Source organism: Phaseolus vulgaris, chromosome 1, assembly GCF_000499845.2.
Source record: "Phaseolus vulgaris cultivar G19833 chromosome 1, P. vulgaris v2.0, whole genome shotgun sequence".
Lineage (NCBI taxonomy): Eukaryota > Viridiplantae > Streptophyta > Magnoliopsida > Fabales > Fabaceae > Phaseolus > Phaseolus vulgaris.
Window position 1 is genome coordinate 26471999 of NC_023759.2, and position 22066 is coordinate 26494064.

The 22066-nt window shown below is 32.3% G+C and overlaps 2 protein-coding genes across 2 annotated transcripts; one reads left to right on the plus strand and one right to left on the minus strand.

Annotated features, from left to right (window-relative positions):
* Positions 1-2138: 2138 nt before the first annotated feature.
* Positions 2139-4356, plus strand: LOC137813824 (large ribosomal subunit protein uL30z). The gene is made up of 6 exons (XM_068616267.1): positions 2139-2267; positions 2354-2520; positions 2598-2686; positions 3103-3240; positions 3796-3898; positions 3986-4356. Exons 2-6 carry the CDS (start codon positions 2356-2358, stop codon positions 4199-4201), a joined length of 711 nt encoding a protein of 236 aa, XP_068472368.1. The 5' UTR covers positions 2139-2267; positions 2354-2355; the 3' UTR covers positions 4202-4356.
* A 4358-nt stretch (positions 4357-8714) lies between these two features.
* Positions 8715-16348, minus strand: LOC137813826 (cationic amino acid transporter 2, vacuolar-like). The gene is made up of 14 exons (XM_068616268.1): positions 15925-16348; positions 15147-15348; positions 14929-15013; positions 14664-14804; positions 14053-14171; positions 13838-13934; positions 13110-13282; positions 12940-13006; positions 11974-12132; positions 10944-11199; positions 10662-10767; positions 10258-10370; positions 9963-10038; positions 8715-9273 (listed from the first exon to the last, which is right to left on the minus strand). The coding sequence occupies exons 1-14, from the start codon at positions 16073-16075 to the stop codon at positions 9117-9119; spliced, it is 1902 nt and encodes a 633-aa protein (XP_068472369.1). The 5' UTR covers positions 16076-16348; the 3' UTR covers positions 8715-9116.
* Positions 16349-22066: the final 5718 nt, after the last annotated feature.

Below are 22066 nucleotides of genomic sequence, written 5' to 3' on the forward strand. Positions count from 1 at the left end.
ACTTAATATCCCAATATTGTTAATAAATTGTCAAATAAGGCTCTTGAAAGGCAATGTGAAACTATTGATTTATGGAGTGAAATTCTATTAAGGGCTACAGACTGGATGATCATATCTCATTGAAGACATTAAGGACAAATATCAAGATTGAAAAGGAAGTAATTTTAATGTATTATTAGCCGTACTTGGACAATTTTAGTTTCTATTCGTTACTGTGTACATATTATTTAATTTCTATTGAGAACATATTTTGATGTATTAGTAGAATTATTTTTTAAAATTTCTTTGTGTAATGTTTTGGTTTCATCACAGGACACAATGTTTCAGGTATGCTTAATTTTGGAGTTAAAATAATTTCTTAGACTTCAATACATTTATATATATATATATTATGTTACTTTAATCAGTTTTTTATTTATTTATAACTGATATAATAATTTTTTTTTCTGAATATTTTAGGTAAGATTGTTTGTTTCAATAAACTTTACAGGTATGTCAATTACCTTATACTTATTCTTCAAATCATGTGTACTAAACTGTATAACAAATTGTTATTTAAATGGTTGACATTTGAATATAATATTGTTACGACAAAAATATGTCAACTAGAACATCAGTTGCTCACATCTCATCTTTAATTATTGTTTTGTCATGGTCATCATTTTTATCTACATATTAAGTATATTAATTATTCTTCTGTAGTACTTATATTTATTTTTCTTATTTAAATGGTTAGAATTTTAATTTAATATAAAATATGATATTCTTAGGCCCAAAATAAGCAATTATTAGAGCATATATTTTGTTTAATTATTATTATTGTTTCTTATATGTTATGTCTTACAATTATTTGTTATTTGTTTCTTATATTTTATTTTTATATCAATATTTTATTTTGGTTATTTCGTCATTTTATAATTACTTAAATTTAAAACTAAAAAAATAGTTAATATTAAATTTGAAAAAACTGTTTGAGAAGTGCACATTTATTATTCCTAATTATTCTCCATTATTGTAACAGTTTTAAAATTTATTTAAAAAATAATTTTTATAATTCTCCATTACACATAAATCACTTACCCTACTTCTCACTTTCTCTCTCATTCCTTTCACGTACCTCCTTTCCACCTTTTTTTTACCATACTTTCCATATTTTGTGAAAAACTGATATATTATAAAAAATTAATAAGAAAAAAAGAGAAAATTAGAGAGAGAAATAATAATTTTACGATAATAATAATAATGATATTTTTTATTCATAATGTATTATAAATTTATATTATGAATATAAATGTGGAAATAATAACATTATTTATTCGAATTTTAATATTAAATATAAATATATATAAATAATAAAAATAAAAATACGGATATATAGACACGAAAACGTAAATAAGGGTAATTTTCTCCTTTCCCTTATCTTAAAAAGTGCCGCTTAAATTTATGCGGATGTAGATTGCAGAGATTTGACTCCGTACATTCTTTCAGTAACCTTTAAATTTCCACACTATTCCATTTTATCTCACCCAGCACCCTGATGACCTCCACTCTTTTTCTTGCACTGGTTTATCACTGATTTGAGTGCCTTTCATATTTTTAAAACACATGGATTACATAATCTTAAAGATATTTTTGGATCCGAAGTCATCTCCAAATTTATAGAATCCGGAAAAAAAAATATTATAAATTACATAATCCTGAAGTTAATATTATATCTGAAAATAATTTAGGAATAATTCAAAATATATTTAAAAAAATAGTATTTCAAATTATATAATTCAATTTTTTTTCTAAATATGAGATTAGTTTCTGGATTATATAATTGTGATATATCTAGATTACATAATCCGTAAACTGTTTTCAAATTTAAAAAAGACTTCTGAATTATGTAATTTGGAAGCTAATCACGAATTTGAAAAAAAAAACTTTCAAATTAAATAATTGAAAGTTAACTATAAATTTAGAAAGTAATTTATATTATATAATCCAGAATATAAATTACACTTAAACTTTTTTACAAAAAAATATTTTTGAAATATAAAAAAATTATGTAGATGGCACAATAACATGGGGAGGTGCAGGAAGAAGCGGCCCTCAAAGTCGAGCCCAACAAAAGTCACAATCAAAATGAAATTAAGAAAGATATGAATGAAAAAAAAATCAGCACTATATAACATCGAAACAAAATACTATACATACGTTAGGGCTTCAGATTCGTGATTTGTCGCCGCCGTTCTCCGCCGCTAGAAAGACATCGTCTCCGTCAGGTTCTCTCTCGCTCCTAAACTCTTATCTCTCCCTCTCTATGCTTTCATAACCCTAAGCTTGCCACCTGCTCATTGTTTGTGTGCAGATATGGCAGAAGAGGATCCAAAACCTCTGAATTACATCCCCGAGGTTATACTGAAGAAGCGGAAAAGCAGGGAAGCATGGGCATTGAGAAAGAAAGAGCAATTCCAGCACAAGAGTTTTCAGTCCATCAAGAAGCCCGAGGATTTCATTCATGAGTATCGCAACCAGGTAACTAACTAACGAACTACTCGTCACTCGTTTACCTGAACCTAATGCAAAACCTAATGCTTTTGGTGTGTTTATAGGAAGTGGACCTCCTTAGGATGAAACGGAGGGTGAAGAGGAAAGTTCCTCATGCTAACTCCAACGTATTGATAATCATTCGCATACAGGGGTAGGTACAGTTCCTTGTTTTTCTTTTTAGCTTAATTGCTCTTTGCCTCCTATATATTTACAATATTTTTTGGTTTTAGTCCATGCACTCAGAAAGTGCCCGTTTTAGTTCCTTTGTACGCATTTTTCAATCTGTTTTAGTCCCTGCCCTCCTAAATTGGAGGGAGTAAAACTGATAATAAATGAACGTGCGAGGTGTAAAGATTAAAAGTTTTACGTGTAGGGACTAAAACTAAAACGAATAGAAAAGTGTATGTGTAGAGACTAAAATGAGTAGTTTCTGAGTGTAGAGACTAAATTATAAAGATTATGCTGGGACCAAATAGGTAGCTAAACCTTTTTTTTTCTTGGATGTTTGATGCTTTTGGAATTGTGAATTGAATAAGTGATGACATCTGTTACTTGTGGTTTGCTTAGGAAAAAGGACATGCATCCAAGGACAAGGAAGGTGTTATACAGCTTGGGTTTGAGGAGTATGTTCAGTGCTGTTTTTGTGAAGCCAAGTGAGGGAATAATGGCCAAGCTGCAGAGGGTGGAACCATTTGTGACCTATGGGTATGACATTAATTTATGCTCATGATTTTGTGCTTTATGTTTTTGGTGTTAGCGAGTTACTAGGCAGGTTTTTAGGACGTATGAAGGTTGAAAGGAAAGCGGGGAAGTCTGGGATTTACATGTATTGATTGTGGAATGGGCAAACTAAGTTTTAGTGTCCGTTTGGATGGATTTATTTACATTTATCTTGTGATATAATACTTGTGGAATGCTTATAATATCCAAACAAAGTTCTTGTTCAATAAGCCTTTATTAAGTTGTTTATCTGAACAGACTGTTAATATTTGAGTTAAAGATGCTTATAGTAGATGCCTACAAGTTATCTGAGAAAGGAAAATGCCCTAAGCATGTTGATTATGTACCAACCCGACAAATAAATCTGTTTGCATGTCATTTGGCAAGTGTATTTCACCGAATGTGGAATGCTTTCAAAACCTTGTTTTGTTATTTATTTTTATGTTTATTTCCTGTATATGCTGTGTTCGTTGATAAAGGAAAGAAGATCACTTGCCACTTGCTAAGGATTTTTTTTTTTTGTGAATGTGTCTTTTGAAGATATCCAAACCTTAAAAACATAAAGGAGCTGATTTACAAGAAAGGACTTGCAAGGATGGATGGGCGGAAAGTTCCCTTGACAGATAATAACATTATTGATCAGGTAATATATGGTGTTCCTGGATTCCTGGTTATCATTTATCTTTTCTCCCTAATTGCATTTGTGATTGTTCCAATTTTTCCCATGCAGGAATTAGGAAAGTTTGGTGTTGTCTGTCTAGAGGACATGGTGCATCAGATATATAATGCCGGTCCCCACTTTAAGGAAGTTGTCAAATTTATGTGGCCCTTTGTGCTCAACAAGCCAGCTGAAGGATTGAAAGGATCAAAAACCCTATACAAGGAGGGTGGAGACACAGGGAACCGTGAGGATCTCATCAACGAACTAATCGATAAAATGAATTAGTGGGTGTTGTAGTCTCAAAATTTTGATGTTTACTATGTCCATCGGATGATCCTATGACCAAGCATCTCATTTTTAAGTAACCAATTTATTACCTTGAAAACGTTGTTGTAGAGGTCTATGTTATAGTTGAATTTAAGTGTGTATTTATCTTTACAGCCTTCGTTAACTGCATGTACATTTTAGGCATTTGGAGAAGAAAGGGATACGGGCATGGTATGCTCTGGGGACTTGAATCCGTGAATTCTCAAATATATTTTTAAGGCCAGAACGAAGATTGAAGTCTAAATGAAAATTTTATTATAAGGAGGGCTCAACATATTCAGACACTAAGAACTTTATTATCAAAGTACCTTAGTCTTGCTTGTGATGATCTATAAGGGTTTTTAACTGGGTAGAGTATTTATTGACTAAATATATCATCAACACTCACATTCACAATCTCTATATGTATTAGTTAGAAAAACTCAGTTACAAAGAAAATTTGTTCAATTATAGCGGCTGGCTTAACCAATGTTGGTAAACTAGAGTTGAGTATCAGAAAAGAGATAAAATATTGTAACTATCGTAACTCGCGTGAGTGTATATGAAAAATAATGTCAATATATAAAAACAATTAAACCTATATTAATGCATAAAATAAGTAATAATAATAAATATTTAATGCAAATAAACCTTTTGGACTTAAAACATAGCAGTTCATCCTAATAATAGGTTATAAGATAATCTTATTGAAAGTCAAAATAGAATTTATTTGTGATATTCATGTGGACAGTAATAAGTAATTTTTATTCTTTTGTAATGAATGCTTTTAACCAAAAAATCGCACCCGATGAGTTTTGACCTGTACTATCAATTTTTGAATTTTTAAAATTGTTTTTTGGAATTGAAAATTCAGAATTAGAAAATATATATTTTAAAAAAGAAAATTCAGAATAATTTTTTGTATTTAGAATAGATTTTTTGTTATAGAAATGAAATTTTAGAATAAAATTGAAAAACCAAAATTCAGTTTTGAAAAAACAATTTCAGAATATAAAAAATACATACATTCCAGTAAATAAAACTAAAAATGACAGGAAAGAGATTTTGAAAATTTTGAAAAAAATTCTGAAATTAAAAAATGTTATAGAAATCCAAATCAAGAAATATCAAATTTGAAATATATTTTAACACACTTTCTCTCTTGTTTAAAAACTAATTTTCTTTAATCATTTTATACAAATATCGGGTTGAGGTTAAAAACCACGGGGTGCATGCCAAAATCTCAACCAAACAAAGAAACTTTTTATAGAAACCTAGGATACAATAGTCTTCCGAGAGATCATTTAATTAAATTGATGTTACCACATAGAAGACTTTGATGTAACAATTTTAGTAAATGTTAGATTCACCTTATCAGATCTACAACTATCTTTCAATTGGTGCTGTTACGAACTCAGCGATGTAAGCAACTGAGTATCGAATTGAACTGGTAAATCGCTTCTTCGAGTCAACAAAAAAATTTTAAATTACATTTTTGAGTCCCCATATTTGGACAACTCTAAAGGAGTTGCTCAGCATGCGCATGTGGCAAAAATAATAATATTTTATTTCTGTTGTGGGGTTTATAACAATATTTTGAAATGGTTTAACATTTGGGTGCTTAGGTACAACTGTGAAATTATGTTATAAGAAATTGGAGCTTTAGCTGCATCATTCCTCTTTCACTATTAGTTTCGTGCTCTTCTCCTCCACATCCTTTTTCACCTTCTCCTCAAGTTTTCTCTTTTAGTGTTCGTCGTCGTCATCGTGGGTGCATCTCTTTTAACGGTGGTTGGGGGTTGGGTGGCGCTATTGTTGGGTGACGCTCTCCTCTTTCATATCCTCTTTTCACGGTGGTTGGGTGGTGCTATTGATGACCAAAGGTAATACATTTTTTATTCATTGGTTTATTAAGTGAAACACTGATGTTGTGTGATTTTTTTTGGGTGATCTGTTATTTGCCTTGTGGTGAACCTTGTATGACCCAAAGTCAATTTTTTGCACACACTTAAGACAATATATTCTTGTATTTCATGTTGGGGTTACTTGGTGGGTCTGTTATTGTAGTATTTTATTTGGTAGTAGTATGTTAGGATGCACAAAGAAGAAGAATTAATTATAATTAGAATATACAAAGAACTACATCTGATGTGATCATAGTTGTATGTGTTTACTATTTGCTTATTTTTTTGGAGTATGACTTGATTTTTTGTGGAATATATTGGTAAAAGTATATATTTTCATGTACTTAGTTTGTGTAAGTATGCATGGTTTTTTAGTATTTTTTTCTCCAAAATAGGTATTTTCTGAAGTTATGATATTGTGAATTCAGTCACGGTTGAGTATATAGACAAAGAGAGAGAGGTCACTACATACTCATACTATATATAGATAGTTCTGGGAGTGACTATTGCATATATGTGTCTTGATGTATAAATAATGCAGAGTCTTTCTTTGGATAGATAATCCCGTGAGTGATTATTGCATATATGTGTCTTGGTGTAAAAATAATGCAGAGTGATTCTTTGGATAAATAATTCTGTGAGTGATTATTGCATATATGTGTCTTGGTGTAAATAATGTAGAGTCTTTCTTTGGAATGTTAGGTTGATGAGGTACCAAAATTTTTAAGGAAATTGTTTAATCTTGACATGGATAAGAAAGGTAAAAAGAGAGTAATAGTGTTCATGTTGGTTGGGGTGGGGCATGAGGTGGGGGAGAAAGCGAGTTAAATCAGGTGTTTAGAGGTCATGAATGTAAGGTAGTGTGAAGTAACCACAAAATTCACTTCACTTAGGTTTGTGTTGTTATTGGTTGGGGTGGGGTGGGGAATAATCTAAGTTGTTTGTCCCTATTATGTGTCTTGTGTTGACCCAAAGTCAATCTCTTGCACAAGCACATTTACAGAGTACATTATCTCTGAATTGTTTTATTTTTTAAAGATTGATGTTGTTTCATTGTTGTTGAGTTTTGAATGACGTATTCATTGTTCAATTAATATGTTTTGTAGGATATAATGACAACTCAGGAAAGTAGTCATACAAAATCGATTGTGAACAATAAGGTTCGATATAATGACAAAAAATTCATAGAGAGGAAATGCTCAAACAATGACTAACAACAATCACAAAGACAACAAAGTCAAGAACGTCAAGACGAAGCAGTGGTACACCCAGTAAACCAGTTGCCTTCACCCACGGTTCCTGACATGAGTATGCTTGATTACATGAAAAATTTAGAGTCTCACATGAAACATGTTCAACATCAACAAGCAGCAAACTACAGAGCAATGGTCAGCCTTAATGGGTCCTTCCACTCATATGCTTTACACCACTCGGGTCAAAGCACATCGGTTTGGCCCAGCGCTGAAGAATTTAACCATTTGGTTCAATGGCCTGGTGACGAAACTGTTTTCGCAGCACATTCAGAAGAAAATCATGACAGTTAAGATGATGCCTTCGACGTCAATGTTGGACGAATTTCCTTCACAACATTAATTTGACCTTGCTTATTAGACTATGTACTTCTGCTTGTTTATTAGACTTTGTAGTTGTAGTTCTTTATTAGATTATGTACTTATGCTTGCCTATTAGACTATGTACTTCTGCTTTAATGTATCTTTACTCCTCCAAATTGTTCAATTCAGAACACACTTCACTTGAATGAGGGTTAAATTTGAAAATTTATTTACTTTGCATAAAGTTCTACAAATGTCACCTCCAACTAATGTGTAAACTAATTTAGAAGACATTCGTATTGCAGTTGTTCACATGCATATAGGTGGCCCCCTCCTCACTCACTTTCACATTCATATTGGTGCCCCCCTCCTCTCGCACTTGACACCCACATCATGTTCATACTTCGCCCTTTCGAAACACTGCACTTTTGACTGTGGATCAAATTACGAAAATTTACTCTGTATACAGAAACTTTGTCACAGGTCATCACGCAGTTGTTCAACCATCTTTTTTGTTAGATTTTATATTTGCTATGCTTTTTTCAAGCACTGTCATGCTATACATTTATCTGTACGTTTACTCTGCCCACCAATTTACCCAAGACTAATAAATATTACTGTGCCCGCAAATAATATATATTATTATATAACTTTATACTAGTTACATTGGTTTATATGGTTTAAGCACTGATCTACTTCAATAACTAGTAACTCATCAATCAACCAATATATCGACTCAATCAATAACCAGTTTTTCCGAACATGATGTAACTATATGAGGATCAACGCAAGTGCCTCTGTGAAATCATTCTACTACTGAAAATTTACAGAGAAATAGGTTTACTTAAAAGGTTGGTTATACTAAATGTGTGTCTCAGGCAAAAAGAATAAATATTTGAGAGATTTAAACTACAAAGTTCAATATATACATGGGGAATAAATGAGACATAATTTAATGCATACCATATGACACTAATATAAAGACCCGAGATGAGATGAACAAAAAAGAAAAAAAAAAAAGAAGATAAAGGACATGAGAAAAAATATTTCTTTTATTTGTTTTTTCTTTACATAAATTAAAGTAAAATGTTTGAATATATACAAACAATACACACATTCTAAGTCTAGCTAAAGAGATACAATGTAAAACGAAGAGTCACTAAATGTTAAAATAAAAAAAGACAAAATAAATACAAGACACATGTACAAAGAGAAACATCTAAGAATTAAAAAAGACAATTGATATTAGTTTTCTTCTAGAAGCCTTGTATCCATATTTTTCTGAAAACTTGTTGACTACACGAGCCTAAGCTTGAGAGGCACTTCCTGTGCAGGGATTAGGTGTTCAATTGGGGGAGCTGCAGTGTTTTTTTTTTTGGCTTGAGATGGAAGCAATCTCCACACACAGATTCAACCTAGTTCAGTTTGCAGAACTAATTAAGAAACAGAGCTTCTATAAGTTTGGTAAATTTCATCCACTTGCTTTGCTGGCACATAAATTGCATCTTTCAGAAAGCTATGAGTTCGGCCATAAAACACATAAACTAGTAGTCCTGTTCCCAGCCATATAGAAACACGCAGCCATGTACCATATCTGAAACAAAGATGAGGAAGAATTAGAGAAAACATGCAATTCAATTGACAAAGTTTCAACATATAAGTGCTGATTCCGCAAAATACATTGGAGATATCTCAGCAGTTTTGTCCATGTTACTCTTCTCTATTATTCTAGAATGTTGGTTCAATTAGACAGTTTATTCTACGGCACAAACATTCAATTTTACAAACCAGAAATAATGGTCCACAGTTGTAATTTCGGCCACAACTTAAGTTTTCTGGGCAATTTCGGTCACATTCATTCTAAATTTCTGCAATATCTAGTATCGCCATTAAATTATGACCACAACCATTTGAACACCTTGTTCTAAACAACAAATATGAACCAGGGTGGAAGGATAGTTCTAAGAGAAACTGAACAAGAGCTTTTCCAATTATCACACAAAACTATCTGTTTCTATTCAATTAGCGTTCCTGCCATTCTACTATTTACTAGAATGAAGGTGAAATTGTGTCACTATTAAGGCAGGCATAGGAGAAAGAGAATACTAGATATATTCTGATATTAACTTCATTAAATAACCATAAAATTCTAAGTTATTAGTCTTGAAATCAAACGACTTCCATCCATTTCAAGATCTCCACACACAGCCAGATATAAAAAAATACATTTGAAAAGCGAGTTTGGTTAGCCAAAAGTATAACAAATTAAGTATTAATGCTTACCCAAGATTAACAAGTAAGTAGCAATTGATGAGAATGCAAGCTATGGGAAGCAGTGGCACAAATGGACAAATAAAACCTGAAAAAAGATTAATGATTGAGTTATCTCTCTTAAACTGAAAAGAATTAATCACCAACCTATTTTTTATTGTTTATTATAATTATATACAACACTTGTTCAATACACTCCATCTGTGTGGCACTAGAAGATATGCACCTCTGCATTAGTTGAAAGGAATAAGATAACCAACACCACTCATAGATTTATGTAACACAAGGACATGGTGGTAAGATATACCTCCCGTGTGCCCAAAGTTATGTCTTGCATCATCCTGATCTATTCTGGTTAGGAAAGCATAACCACACAAAAGAATAGCACCTCCAACTCCACACAATGCAAAGCGAACAGAACTGGCAATAGCATAAAAAAATGCTCAAAAAACTGGGAACATCATGCAATCCTTAAATGACATGAAAAAAACTGATGAAGTGCATGAATTTATTGAAGGGATTATCCTGTAATAGTATTTTCAAACCTCTTCAGTTCTCAAAGGATAAGGCCTAGTCCTTAATAGCCCATTTCCTTTCATTTCAAACCAACCACCAAACTATTTAGGGATCTTGAATCCTTGATTATGTATTAAGAAATTTCCATTGCATGTGAAGCTTGAGAAAAGCTACATAATCTGCAAGTAGACTAACCTAAGAACAGTGAAATCTGAAGCTGCATATGTAAGGACAAACGCCCCTAAGCATATGAATGATATGATCCACCCAATAACTTTTCGCCTTTCAGGTTCTGCTATATCTGTACCCAAAATAAATAAATATATGAAGGAAAAAATCAACATATGCCAAATGACAGAACGATAATAACAACTGAGTCAGTGTTAGTTTCTTTAGCGACATAGATTATATATAATGAACACAAATTATATTATGTATCAAAAATATTGGTAAAGGAGAAGGAAAGTGATAACTCACGGTTTCCTCCAGCAAAATGTTTAGTAAAATCAATTGAAACATCCTCCTTAACAATCAAAGGCTTTCTGTGGTCAGAAGTATTAGCATCTACATCTCCCACATTTGTATCTGAACTGCTCAAACTACACCGCTTCAACACTGAAGCAATTGAATCCTTGAGAGATGGAGGCAGTGGGACTTCATTTGGAGGGATATATCTTAGGATCAACACAGACATTGCCACCATGGTAAATGCTAAAAGTGTACCCACACTAACCTGCAGGAGAAAAGTTATGTACATATTAGTACAGCTATCGACATTTACATACTATACAGGGTATTAGAACGACCTTGGGATTACTTCATAATTTCAAAAGAGTACGGAATCACAAAAGAGAAAAAAAATTCTAGCCATATTGGAAAAAATCAACTCCCACTTTAACTAGAGATAGTACCAAATAGTATGAAAGAGAAGTGAATCTTACAAACTAGTTTTGTACAATTGAATTAGGCTAAAGCTACTTTGTAAGATGATATTAGAGCTTATCCTAGATTCATTAAAGGGGTCATTCACCATTTTATACACTTACCAAGCCCAACAGTGTTGTACACATGAGGGGCAATCCTTTGTAGGGTTGAGTTAGGTCCAAGTTACTTTGTAAGATGGTTTTAGAGCATATCTTAGATCAACTAAAAGGGTTACTCAACATGTTATATAAACCAAGCCAATAGTGGGGCAATCCTTATGCACTTAAATTATATAAAAACTCGATCAAAGTAAGGTGATAAGTTGATTTTAGCTTTTGCAAAAACTCAATATTTCACCTTCTTGTGTGCTTATGGGGAAATTTTTGTGAATTGAACCAAAGTAAATTTAGTTACCTCACTATTCAAGGAGAGTGTTGACTTTTAGAGAGTACACCAATAATGATGATGGTATTTAAAGAGTGTTATTAGAGGAATGTTATTTGCTATGACGCACTATTTCATGTAATAATGAAATTTGTATACAATGAATCTAAAACTTGTAGCAAACAAGTTGAAGGCTTACCATCCCTGCCAGTTCAGAGACTTCCATAGAAAATGCCAAGCCTGCGGCCACAATGCCAGTAGCTATTGTGCCCTTAACAGGAACCTGAGTCTTCTTATTTATATCAGCACAAAAAGGTGGCAGCAGTCCATCCCTTGCCATAGACATCAAAATTCGTGGCTGAGAAACATTTAACAAAACACAATGATAATTTTGCCCCAAATTGAATACTTAAGAAGAAAAAATGGGACAAAGTTTGTGATAACTGCTGGAACAAGCAATGATAGCATGAAGCACAAAAGAAATGCAACATATATATTTGAATACAATGATTCGAATGAAATTCAGTACACTGCACCTAGGTCTTCTAGTCCATTACATAATTCTCTTAAGAATCAAGCTTATTGGCTAATAAAAATAAGGGTCTTGCAATCAGGCACTGGTTAAAGTATCAATAAATATAAAATTTTAATGAAAATCACAGTAAGGGTGCCTTGGAAATCATAGAGGTGCATTGATAACATTTTCCACGAACTTCCACTTTTGATTTCTTAACCAGTACTCCAAGGGAACTTGTTAACTCCTCGAAATAATTAAATTACATAAATCCCAAATTAAGACCCACAAGCACTACTATGTACAAATACCATTTTACCTCTCAAACTAAAACAGAGCTCATACACAAAAAGATGTGTAAATTTGTCTTGTTAGGTACATCATTAATATGAGAATATAGAGTTTGCTGTGTGTTTAACACAAACCTTAGACATCTCAAATCAACGAAGATTTATATTTACCCATAGAAGTGATAATTTAAAGTGCTTCAGTAGCTTATAATTTTAACCATATATTAAAAAAGATAAAGGAGAACAACTTCCACCTAATAAAGAGAAAGCACATATTAAATATATTAAATTCACAGTAGAAAAATAAGAGAATAAACAATTTCAGAGGTGACAAAGCCCACCCGGGTTTACATTAATTTACCTGAGGAAGTATCCCACCCAACAGTGCTGAGCAGAGAGCTGTGAAAGCACCAGCATTTATAATGTAACTGCAATCACAAACAAGAAACTTGTCTATGGTAACATGTACATAGATTAAGCCACTAAAACTTGATGAAGAATCAGATGCAAAATTCTAATGTCTAAACTTACGCTGCCCAGTGCATTCCTTGTTCAGCAAATGCAGAAGATATTGGGGTATCCGGATCAATTGCATAATAAGGTACTAAACCAACTACAACAATGGACACCATCATATATATCCCAGAGCAAAGAAACAATGCACCTCCAATACCAAGAGGTAAATCTCGCTGAGGATTTTTCACCTGTTTCATCAAGTGAAACATTACCAGCAAGTTTAACAATTGAGCATCCTCAAGTATGCATACTTTTGCATGTTTGGTATAAATTATTTTGGAGAAATAATTACTTCTTTTTGGTTAAATAAGTTTTGTTCGGGTGAACTCAAGCTATCTCAGTTGGGAGCCAAGGATTAATCTTTCGAAATATTGAGATTCATACAAGAAAAAGATATCTGACAAAAGTTTTTCTATACATACAGACCTCTCAGGACTAAACTTCTGATCACATGATCAAAGAACAAAATTATTTGTCGATCGTAAACTAGGTTTGATGCCTAGATAAATTTTTCTCTCTGAAAATGCTTTTAGTTTCTACAAAAAATTATTTGCTTGTAGTCCTTATATGTAACAGAAACATTAGTATTTCACTACAGATAAAATATATGTTGTGAGGGACTAAAGTAGGTAGCTTGAATTAGTGATATTTGAAGAGACGAGATTTTCTTTTTGTTATTAAAAAATTTAGCAGACTGAAAATAATATAACCAGAACCAATAAACTGACACTATCTTCGTGTACCTCTTCAGCAGTGCTGGCAACTGCATCAAAGCCTATATATGCAAAGAATACTGTGGCAGAACCAGCTAGTATCCCATCAAACCCGAAGGGGAAAAGTCTGTGAAAGCAAAAGAGACAAGTCTTAGGTAACTAGAGACCAAACATACAACATAGGGGAAATGCCAAAACAAAAATTTAAAGTACCAACTAGGAGTTTTTGTCAAATGAAAAAGTACCCCATAGGAAGATCATATCCAACCCAACCAGACTTGAATCCCACGTAACCACCAGCTACTATGACAAAAAGCAATGCACATATATTCACTGTTGTCACTATTCCTTGTACCACTGCACTCTGCATGCAATTTAGCACTCTAAATTTTTGGATATTTTAGCTTTAGAAAACAAATAAAGAATAGGGCTGGGTGAATATGTTCATTTTGCAAAGCTCACAATTCAGTCACATACAAAGGATCCATACAGTATCTTAGACGAACAAAAAGAAAAGAAACTCACTCATATATACAAAGAAGAAATGTTCTTATACAAACTCCTATATTTCATCAATTTTTCAAATAATTCTTTGTAACAAAACATTTTATACTTTATAAATTCCTGTATTTTAAGTAACTTTCTTTTACAAAATGTCTATTCGTGTAACGATTTACAAATAAGCCTTTGTTAGCTGATTATTACTAAATTTTTTGGTTAGTTTTTAGTTTTTTTATAAATCATAATAATCTAATTTAGGAGTTAGGCAGACCAAGTAAATTTAATTCCAAGATAAAAGTAACAATATTGAATAGGTCATTGTGATTTATTAAAGCTTGTAATAATAGAAAATTACCTCCTTGATGCCCAGACATAAGAGTCCTGTAACAAGTAATACCAAGATTGCTGCACATGGGTCCACAACAACATCTATTTCAGGAATATGGTAACGCGCTATGAACACTGGTAAATTCTCCTTACCACCAAAAAGTGCAGCCTAATTAAACACATATTCAAGTCAGTGTCCGAGATAATCTTTTCACACAATTAATTAAGCTAAAGCCATGCAAAACATTCAATAGAAATTCTCAAATTCAAAAACTGAAATAATAATAACATACCAAATTGAGGGTTGTGCCACGAGCCACAGCAGCACTACCAATTGTATATTCTAATATTAAGGACCAGCCAATCAACCAAGCAACACTGAAAATAAAAGTATCCATGAAATCTATGAATATGAGAAGAAAAGGAAGCATAAACCAAATAAGGGTGTTAACAGTGAATGATGCAATTAGACATGTTGTAGTATGTTAAAAGATAATGGAAAATAGAGTACCCTTCTCCAAGACAAATGTATGAATAGTGATATGCACTTCCTGCAGAAGGGCATCGACTAGCCAACTCTGCATAGCAAAAGGCAGAAAGAGCAGCTGCTAATCCAGCAATCATAAAAGAAATGGCCAAAGCGGGTCCAGTATGCTCCCGTGCAACTGCTCCCACTAGAACATACACTCCTGCACCAATTGTTGAACCAACACCTGATCATCATGTACCAATGTCAAACTCATTTGCAAAACAATTCACCTGTGTTCATTGGAAGCTAAAATATTACAAAAATAAACACACTAATATAGGTTACCCTTATATAAGGAAAAAATAATAGCTATATAATGTTTTTAATTAATTATTCATAAAAATAATAAAATCATATATATTTTAATGTAATAAAAATGTATTTTCCCCGGTAATCTCTTATATAAATTGGAATTGGTTTATAAAAGTAAAACATGTACTTTTAAAATTGATGTGATATTGAAAAGTAATTATAACATGACACAGAGGAATTTTCTTTGACTTTGGTAGACTGGAAAAGAAAATCAGAATAAAAATATAAAATAAAAAGTGAAGGAATATATGATTCTGCAAATAAGAAAAAGGTGGGTAAAGTCTGAAATCAATCAAAACTACTCTAATTATTTTAGCAATATATTATTTTTCTTTTCAGTAGTTTGTAATTTATTGCAAGTTATCAACCTATGCACCAAGATTATAACATGATTAAAGATGACATTTTGAAGAAAAAGAGAGAGAGAGAAAGGAATTGAATGAATGACCAAGTGCAATGAGATGAGGAACCGTTAACTCTTTGGCAAGAGGAGGCTGAGTGTAATTCCTGTGTTGAGAATCAACCTGTTTTCTTCTAGTTAAGAACTTGAAGGCACCCAATGAACCATTTTGTGATTGTGAACCAATGGAAACACCCATCAAAGAGAAAACAGACACCAATATTTGATAGCTCAAGCACAAAGCCAAATCTCCCTGGATGAAGTCAAAATCAACGTTGTCCCAAGATCAAAGTGGTGCCTTTCAAATTGTTGCGTCTTTCCTTGCTTGTGATTATTGTTATTATTGGGAGAAGTGATTATGAGGGTGATGGTGATGAGCAATGTTGATGGATTGAGAAAGAGGATTGAAAAGGGTAAAGGAATGCTTAACGCTAAATGGTAATGCTATAAACGGTATTATTGAAACTAGGGAGAATTATATATATATATATATATATATATATATATATATATATATATATATATAGGAATTTGCTATGTATATGTCTCATTACGTGTAGACGTAGTAGCAATGTTTCATTCTCAACATTAGCTACATATGCTAACAATCTTATGCCACTTTTTTAACAAATGATTATCTTTTATATTAATTTCACTAAGCATGTCATATTTCGATCTTATTTTGTTTATCATATTTTGTTTGATCTTTCTTTTTTGTTTTTCTGCCAAGGTTTACCACTCTAGGGAATGTTGAGAAGATTCTCTTATCCAACGAGGAAGAGAATAAGCAAGAGTGGATGCTCAATCCATCATACACTAAGATACAAAAATAATGACAACAAATTGGATAATTTTCTTCATATAAATTTAAATTAGCTTGTAAGTTTATTTGCAAAAGTTCTCGTTTTTTTTTTTCAATATTTTTAACTTGTTAATAAGTTAATTTTAGTTTATGGATGAAAAAAATGTTCATTTTGACTTTTTTTTTAAGAAAAGCCTACGCAAGAATACCCATAATCATTTTAGAGAAGTTGGGTTTTATTTATGTTTTAATATATTTACAATGGAGTTAACTTATGGAAGTTTCAATAGATCAACCCACTAAAATGATGTGTTGGGTAAGGTGATTTAATGCTCCAATGTAGGCTAAGAGTTAGGTTAGATTATTTTAGTTATCAAAAGAAATTAATATTTGGAGAGATATTGGATTTAGTTTTAAGTAAAGTCTTATATTTAAAATTTGTTAATAAAAAAATAATATAAAGAAGAGATTTTAGTAAGGTACTCGTTAAAAAAATTGTCATCTTCATTAAAATATTTTGTAGAAAAACTTCGATAAGATACTTTGATACATTTACATACATATAAAGAAAAAATAGATACAAAACAAAACTTTAATTATTTTTAATCAAGCCTTATATCAAACCTCATACTTGAGTTTCTTTATATTTTTATCTTAATTGAATGAATTGAAACATGAATAAAATTTTAATTTTGTAGCAAAAATAAGTTTTTTATAGTTAATAAAATTTTATTTCTTTTTGAAAAAAAATATTTTTTAGGTGGGCCACATTGCCACTCCTACTCCAACATAAAATATATTTTTTTAAATCTTTATTTCTTTTATTTTGAAGAGAGTAATTGAGAGTTAACTTGATAAGTAGATATCATGGACTCGCACAATGAGAATAATCTAGTTACATAACATTTCATACAAAAAAGTCAAAACATCACTTCCAACCAAAAACCTTAAGGCATTGGGTATATGGGTATTTTTTTTCTTATATATTGTTCTTCATGCACATTTCTACTCAATGTGGGACAAACTCACTTGGAATCTTTAACGATAATTATAGTTTTTTCTACACAACAAAAAATTATGAACTAGAGTGTTCTCACAATGTGAATCCATGATATCTAATTATAGTTAACTCTCAATGACTCTTTAAGATAAAAAAAAATAAAGATTTGAAAAAATAAATTCTATCAGCTTATGACATAGCAAATACTCTCTGTGCTGCCTGAGGTCTACTACCTTCACTCCTAAATTGTTGAGAATCGCCTGATGGGGTCATCCTATTCTTGTTAGGACAATCTCTAGCAAAGTGTTCCATCTTTTGGCATGTAAAACATCTTTTCTCTGAATTCCCCTTGGAGCACACATTAGATGTATGTGGTCCACCACAATAGAAACATTTAGGTCTCCATAGTTGTTGTTGTTGAAACTGTGGTGGAGTGGCTCTTACCCTATACTGTGGAGGTCTAACATAAGGCTTGTGTTGTTGATGTTGTACCTTGGTCTTCCCACCGGAAGACCCTCCTGGGTGTGATTTGATCACCCTAGAATCACCCTTTTCCAAGGTCTCCACCATTTCCGCCTTCTCCACTAGGCAGGAAACTCCCTAATGCACATAGGTGCTATGGTCTTCTTTAGTTCATGCTTTGAACCTTCTTTAAACTTCCTACACCTCCAAGCCTTAGAGGTATATTGGGTGTAGAATCTGGCTAGGTACTCAAACCTAGCCGCATATGCATTACTAACATCTCTCCTTGCTCCAACCTGAGAAATTCAGCTTCTTTTACAAACCTTGCACTATCTGGAAAATATTTCTCCAGAAACCTTACTCTGAAACTCTCCGACACTAATACTTCAGCTCTAGCTTCCATCATCTGTTGAGCTCCCATCCACTAGAACTCTGCTTCTCCAGACAACAAATATCGAGCAAAAACCAATTTCTTATCTCAGGACAGGAGTTTGCCTTAAAGATCTTCTCTAACTCCCTGATCCATTGGTCTGCTTGGTCAGGAGTGGCATTCCCACTAAACTTGGATGCGTTGTGACTCATGAACTCTGTCAGTCCCATCTTCTTCTAAGACAGACTGACATGGGAAGCTGCTGCAGCAGATCTAGCAGTCTCCCAATGATGCATTGCTGCCTAATTATTCTGAGCCATTGCCATATTCTGTTGTTGGATAACATTTTTCATCATCTCAATTATTGAAGATGGTTGCTGCCCCTTCAAGATTGTGTTTGATGAAGACTTCTATGTACATTTCATGTGTATTTTGCTTTGCTTTAAGTGTGTCTTAGGTAGTGCTTAGAGGTTGTCTAAGAGTGGGCTTTTTGCTTAGTAACTCACCCATATAACCACTGGCCATGTGATAAGAACAATCATAAGTTTTCTTAAACTGTTTTTCACATGTTTTACAAAAAACACGTTTACTGCATAAAAATAAATCTGTTCTTGTCTAAATAAACAGATTCTTTTTTTTAAACTGATGCCTTGGCTAAGTCTTGTGAAAATTAAATTTTGTGCATCATGTATTTTGACTAAGTCTTCTACCTTTCAAAACGACTGAGTTTTAAATAGTTAAACTTTCTCTGTTTTCGTTTTGAAAAATAAATCTGTTCATCTGTAAATGAATAGATTCTTTTTGACTCTGGTGCCATATCTAGCTTAAACGTTTTTCAGTTTTATCTCTGCACCAGAATGGTTGACTAAGTCTCCTCACTTAACAAATTCTCTAACTGCTTTTGAAAATAAATCTGTTCATTTTATAACAGCTTTAACTGTTTTTCAAAATTCTATTATAAGTTGGTTTTCTATAAAATGAAAACTTGTTTTCTGAGTTTAAACATCGTTCATACATTTGTAAAAACAAGTTTTACAGCAGAGAATTAAGAGTTTACAAAGGATTAGCATTTGTTCTTCAAAGATTTCGAAAATCACAAAGTGCTTGTTCTTGGTTTGGTTCCAAAAGCTTGGTGTGAGGTGCTGCTACTGTTCTAGCAATCTTGCCTACTGGTTTAAGGCAAATCTTTGTATCCTCAATCAGGTGTAGTCGTTTCACTTTTCATTCCTTGTAATAGTTTGGTTGAACACTCTTCTTGATAGGTTTTCTTGGAGAGTGTGTGTGAGCTGAAATAGGTTTTTTTTTCAGCAAGAGTACCTAAGTTCTTGTAGGTTTCAAGAACAGTGGGAATTGTGTTTGTTTGTATTGTGATTTAGTGAATTTCACCTTGTTGTAGGTGAAGGCTGGATGTAGCTCAGTTGAGTGAACCAATATAACTGCCTTGTGTTCATTCTCTCTCAATCTCTGCAATTAAGTTTCTGCATAATTGATAAAACAGCAAAGAAATAAATCTGTTCAATTAAAAATAAATCTGTTTTTTCTGGGCACGGTTCATATTGTTCTTAATTTTTGGAAAACTGGTTGATTTCAATAAGAACACTTATAATCTGTTAAAAGCCATTAGAACAGGTTGATTGTAATAGATCACTCAATAAACTATCAAGCCATTAATTGAACCTTAATCACTTGCTTGAAATTGAAGGTTGCTGTTTTGGTGATTCACTGTTTTTCGTTCTAATATCAGTGTGTGTGCATCTGGAAAATCTATCTGCATAATCTTGTGATTAACCTTGCTGTATAAGCGCTTTTCAAACACAAACAGTGCCAAAATAAATCTGTTCATTTTCACATAAATTGATTTATTTTCTGTAAACTGTGTTAAACACTGTTTCTGCGAGAAAGATTTAAAAGGTCAATTCACCTCCCCTCTTGAACTTTGGCACTATTAAACCCAACATCAATAACCCTGACAATCTGGTTCATCTCAGAAGAAGGTTGGGGAGGGGTAGGAGTTCTAGGTGCCATTCTATAAAACACAAAGGTAAGATTTAGGATAAATCTTTGAATTTTTAAACTATGTAGTTTTACTAATAAACTAACTAAAGCACACACAAACAACCCCATAACCCTTAGGTCTCCTAAGGTTCGAACAACTCTGATAACATTAATGTAACATTCCTAATTTTACCTATATATAATAAAATAAAAGTAAAACAAGCATTATCTACTTAACATATGAATATATACAACTATCTCATAATTGTATCTAAAAAAAATATCCCTCTTCATAGGGATTTTAATATATACATCAAAGTTTTAAAACAAACAGAGCATTCAAATTAAAGTTATTTCATCCTCTAGCTACTCACTAAAGAGTACTATTACCTGAAATCTCATCTGCTCCCGTGTACAACATGATCATCACAGATAAAGAAACAAACACAAACAAATAACAGAGTAAGCTAACTATAAAAAAAATCTATATCATTTCAATTTCAAATTAATAAACATAATTCATCAAGTCTCATACAATTTCACAAACCATCAAGTGTCTATTAAAATTCATATTTCACATGTCAAACTTCTACTGACTCACAACACATTAACACTTAACTCTACTTCCGAAAGACTCGTGCGTTGACTCAGACTCAGAGATCTGCACCTGTCATATTATCTCACTGTGAAATCCACATAGCTATGCGCATAGATAATCTCAATATCATCTCTCCTAGTATGACAGGGTTAATTCATATAACAAGTCAAGCTAGTTATCTTTCAAACAACTTACCCATTCATATGAACCCCCTTCAACTCTCACCACTTAAATAACTTCATCTATATGATTCCATTATCTCAGGAGAGTTAGGATATCTCCTTCTAGACAAATCCCTAGTCAATGCACATCCTCACAATCTTAACACGGCATTTTCTTTCCTGAAAATACTATGTCTTAATTAAAATTCATATTCTAAATCTCAAAATATCCAACATCAAACAACCAAGTCATACCAATGTTTAGAATTTCCAAAATACTCAACAATTCCATACTAATCATATAAATGTCTAATTAAAAATATTTTCAATTAAATATACATGAAATAAAAGTTTAATAAGTTATAAGTAAAACTATACAAAAATAAATAAACCAACCTTTTAAAAGTAAAAAAAAAAAGTTTTTTCTATAGTCTAGCTTGAGCTAGAATCAAACTCGAGAATATCCAGAATTTCATTTTTACTCTAGCTTGAGCTAGAATTTGCTAGCTTGATCTAGAATCAACTCAAGAGCACTCGAAATTTCATTTTTATTCTAGCTTGAGCTAGAATTTGCTAGCTTGAGCTAGAATCTACCTGAGAGCACCCAAAATTTCATTTTTATTGTAGCTTGAGCTAGAATTATCTAGCCTGAGCGAGATATGCAGAAAAATTCTGCATAACCTGTTAGATTCTAAATCAACAATTCATTCAATTTATAATTTTATAAAATCTACACATTACATTGACACTTCCTACTCAGAATTATACAAGCATTCTCATTGAGGTATTATGCCAATCTATA

Coding starts and splice junctions, on each gene's coding strand:
- LOC137813824 (XM_068616267.1), top strand. CDS start 2,356: ATGGCAGAAGAGGATCCAAAACCTCTGAATTACATCCCCGAGGTTATA. Junction 2,687..3,102: donor ATAATCATTCGCATACAGGG/GTAGGTACAGTT, acceptor TGGTTTGCTTAG/GAAAAAGGACATGCATCCAA. Junction 3,899..3,985: donor ATAATAACATTATTGATCAG/GTAATATATGGT, acceptor TTTCCCATGCAG/GAATTAGGAAAGTTTGGTGT.
- LOC137813826 (XM_068616268.1), bottom strand. CDS start 16,075: ATGGGTGTTTCCATTGGTTCACAATCACAAAATGGTTCATTGGGTGCC. Junction 12,133..12,939: donor TGGGTGGGATACTTCCTCAG/GTAAATTAATGT, acceptor AATGTTTCTCAG/CCACGAATTTTGATGTCTAT. Junction 10,039..10,257: donor TAACTTTGGGCACACGGGAG/GTATATCTTACC, acceptor ATCTTTTTTCAG/GTTTTATTTGTCCATTTGTG.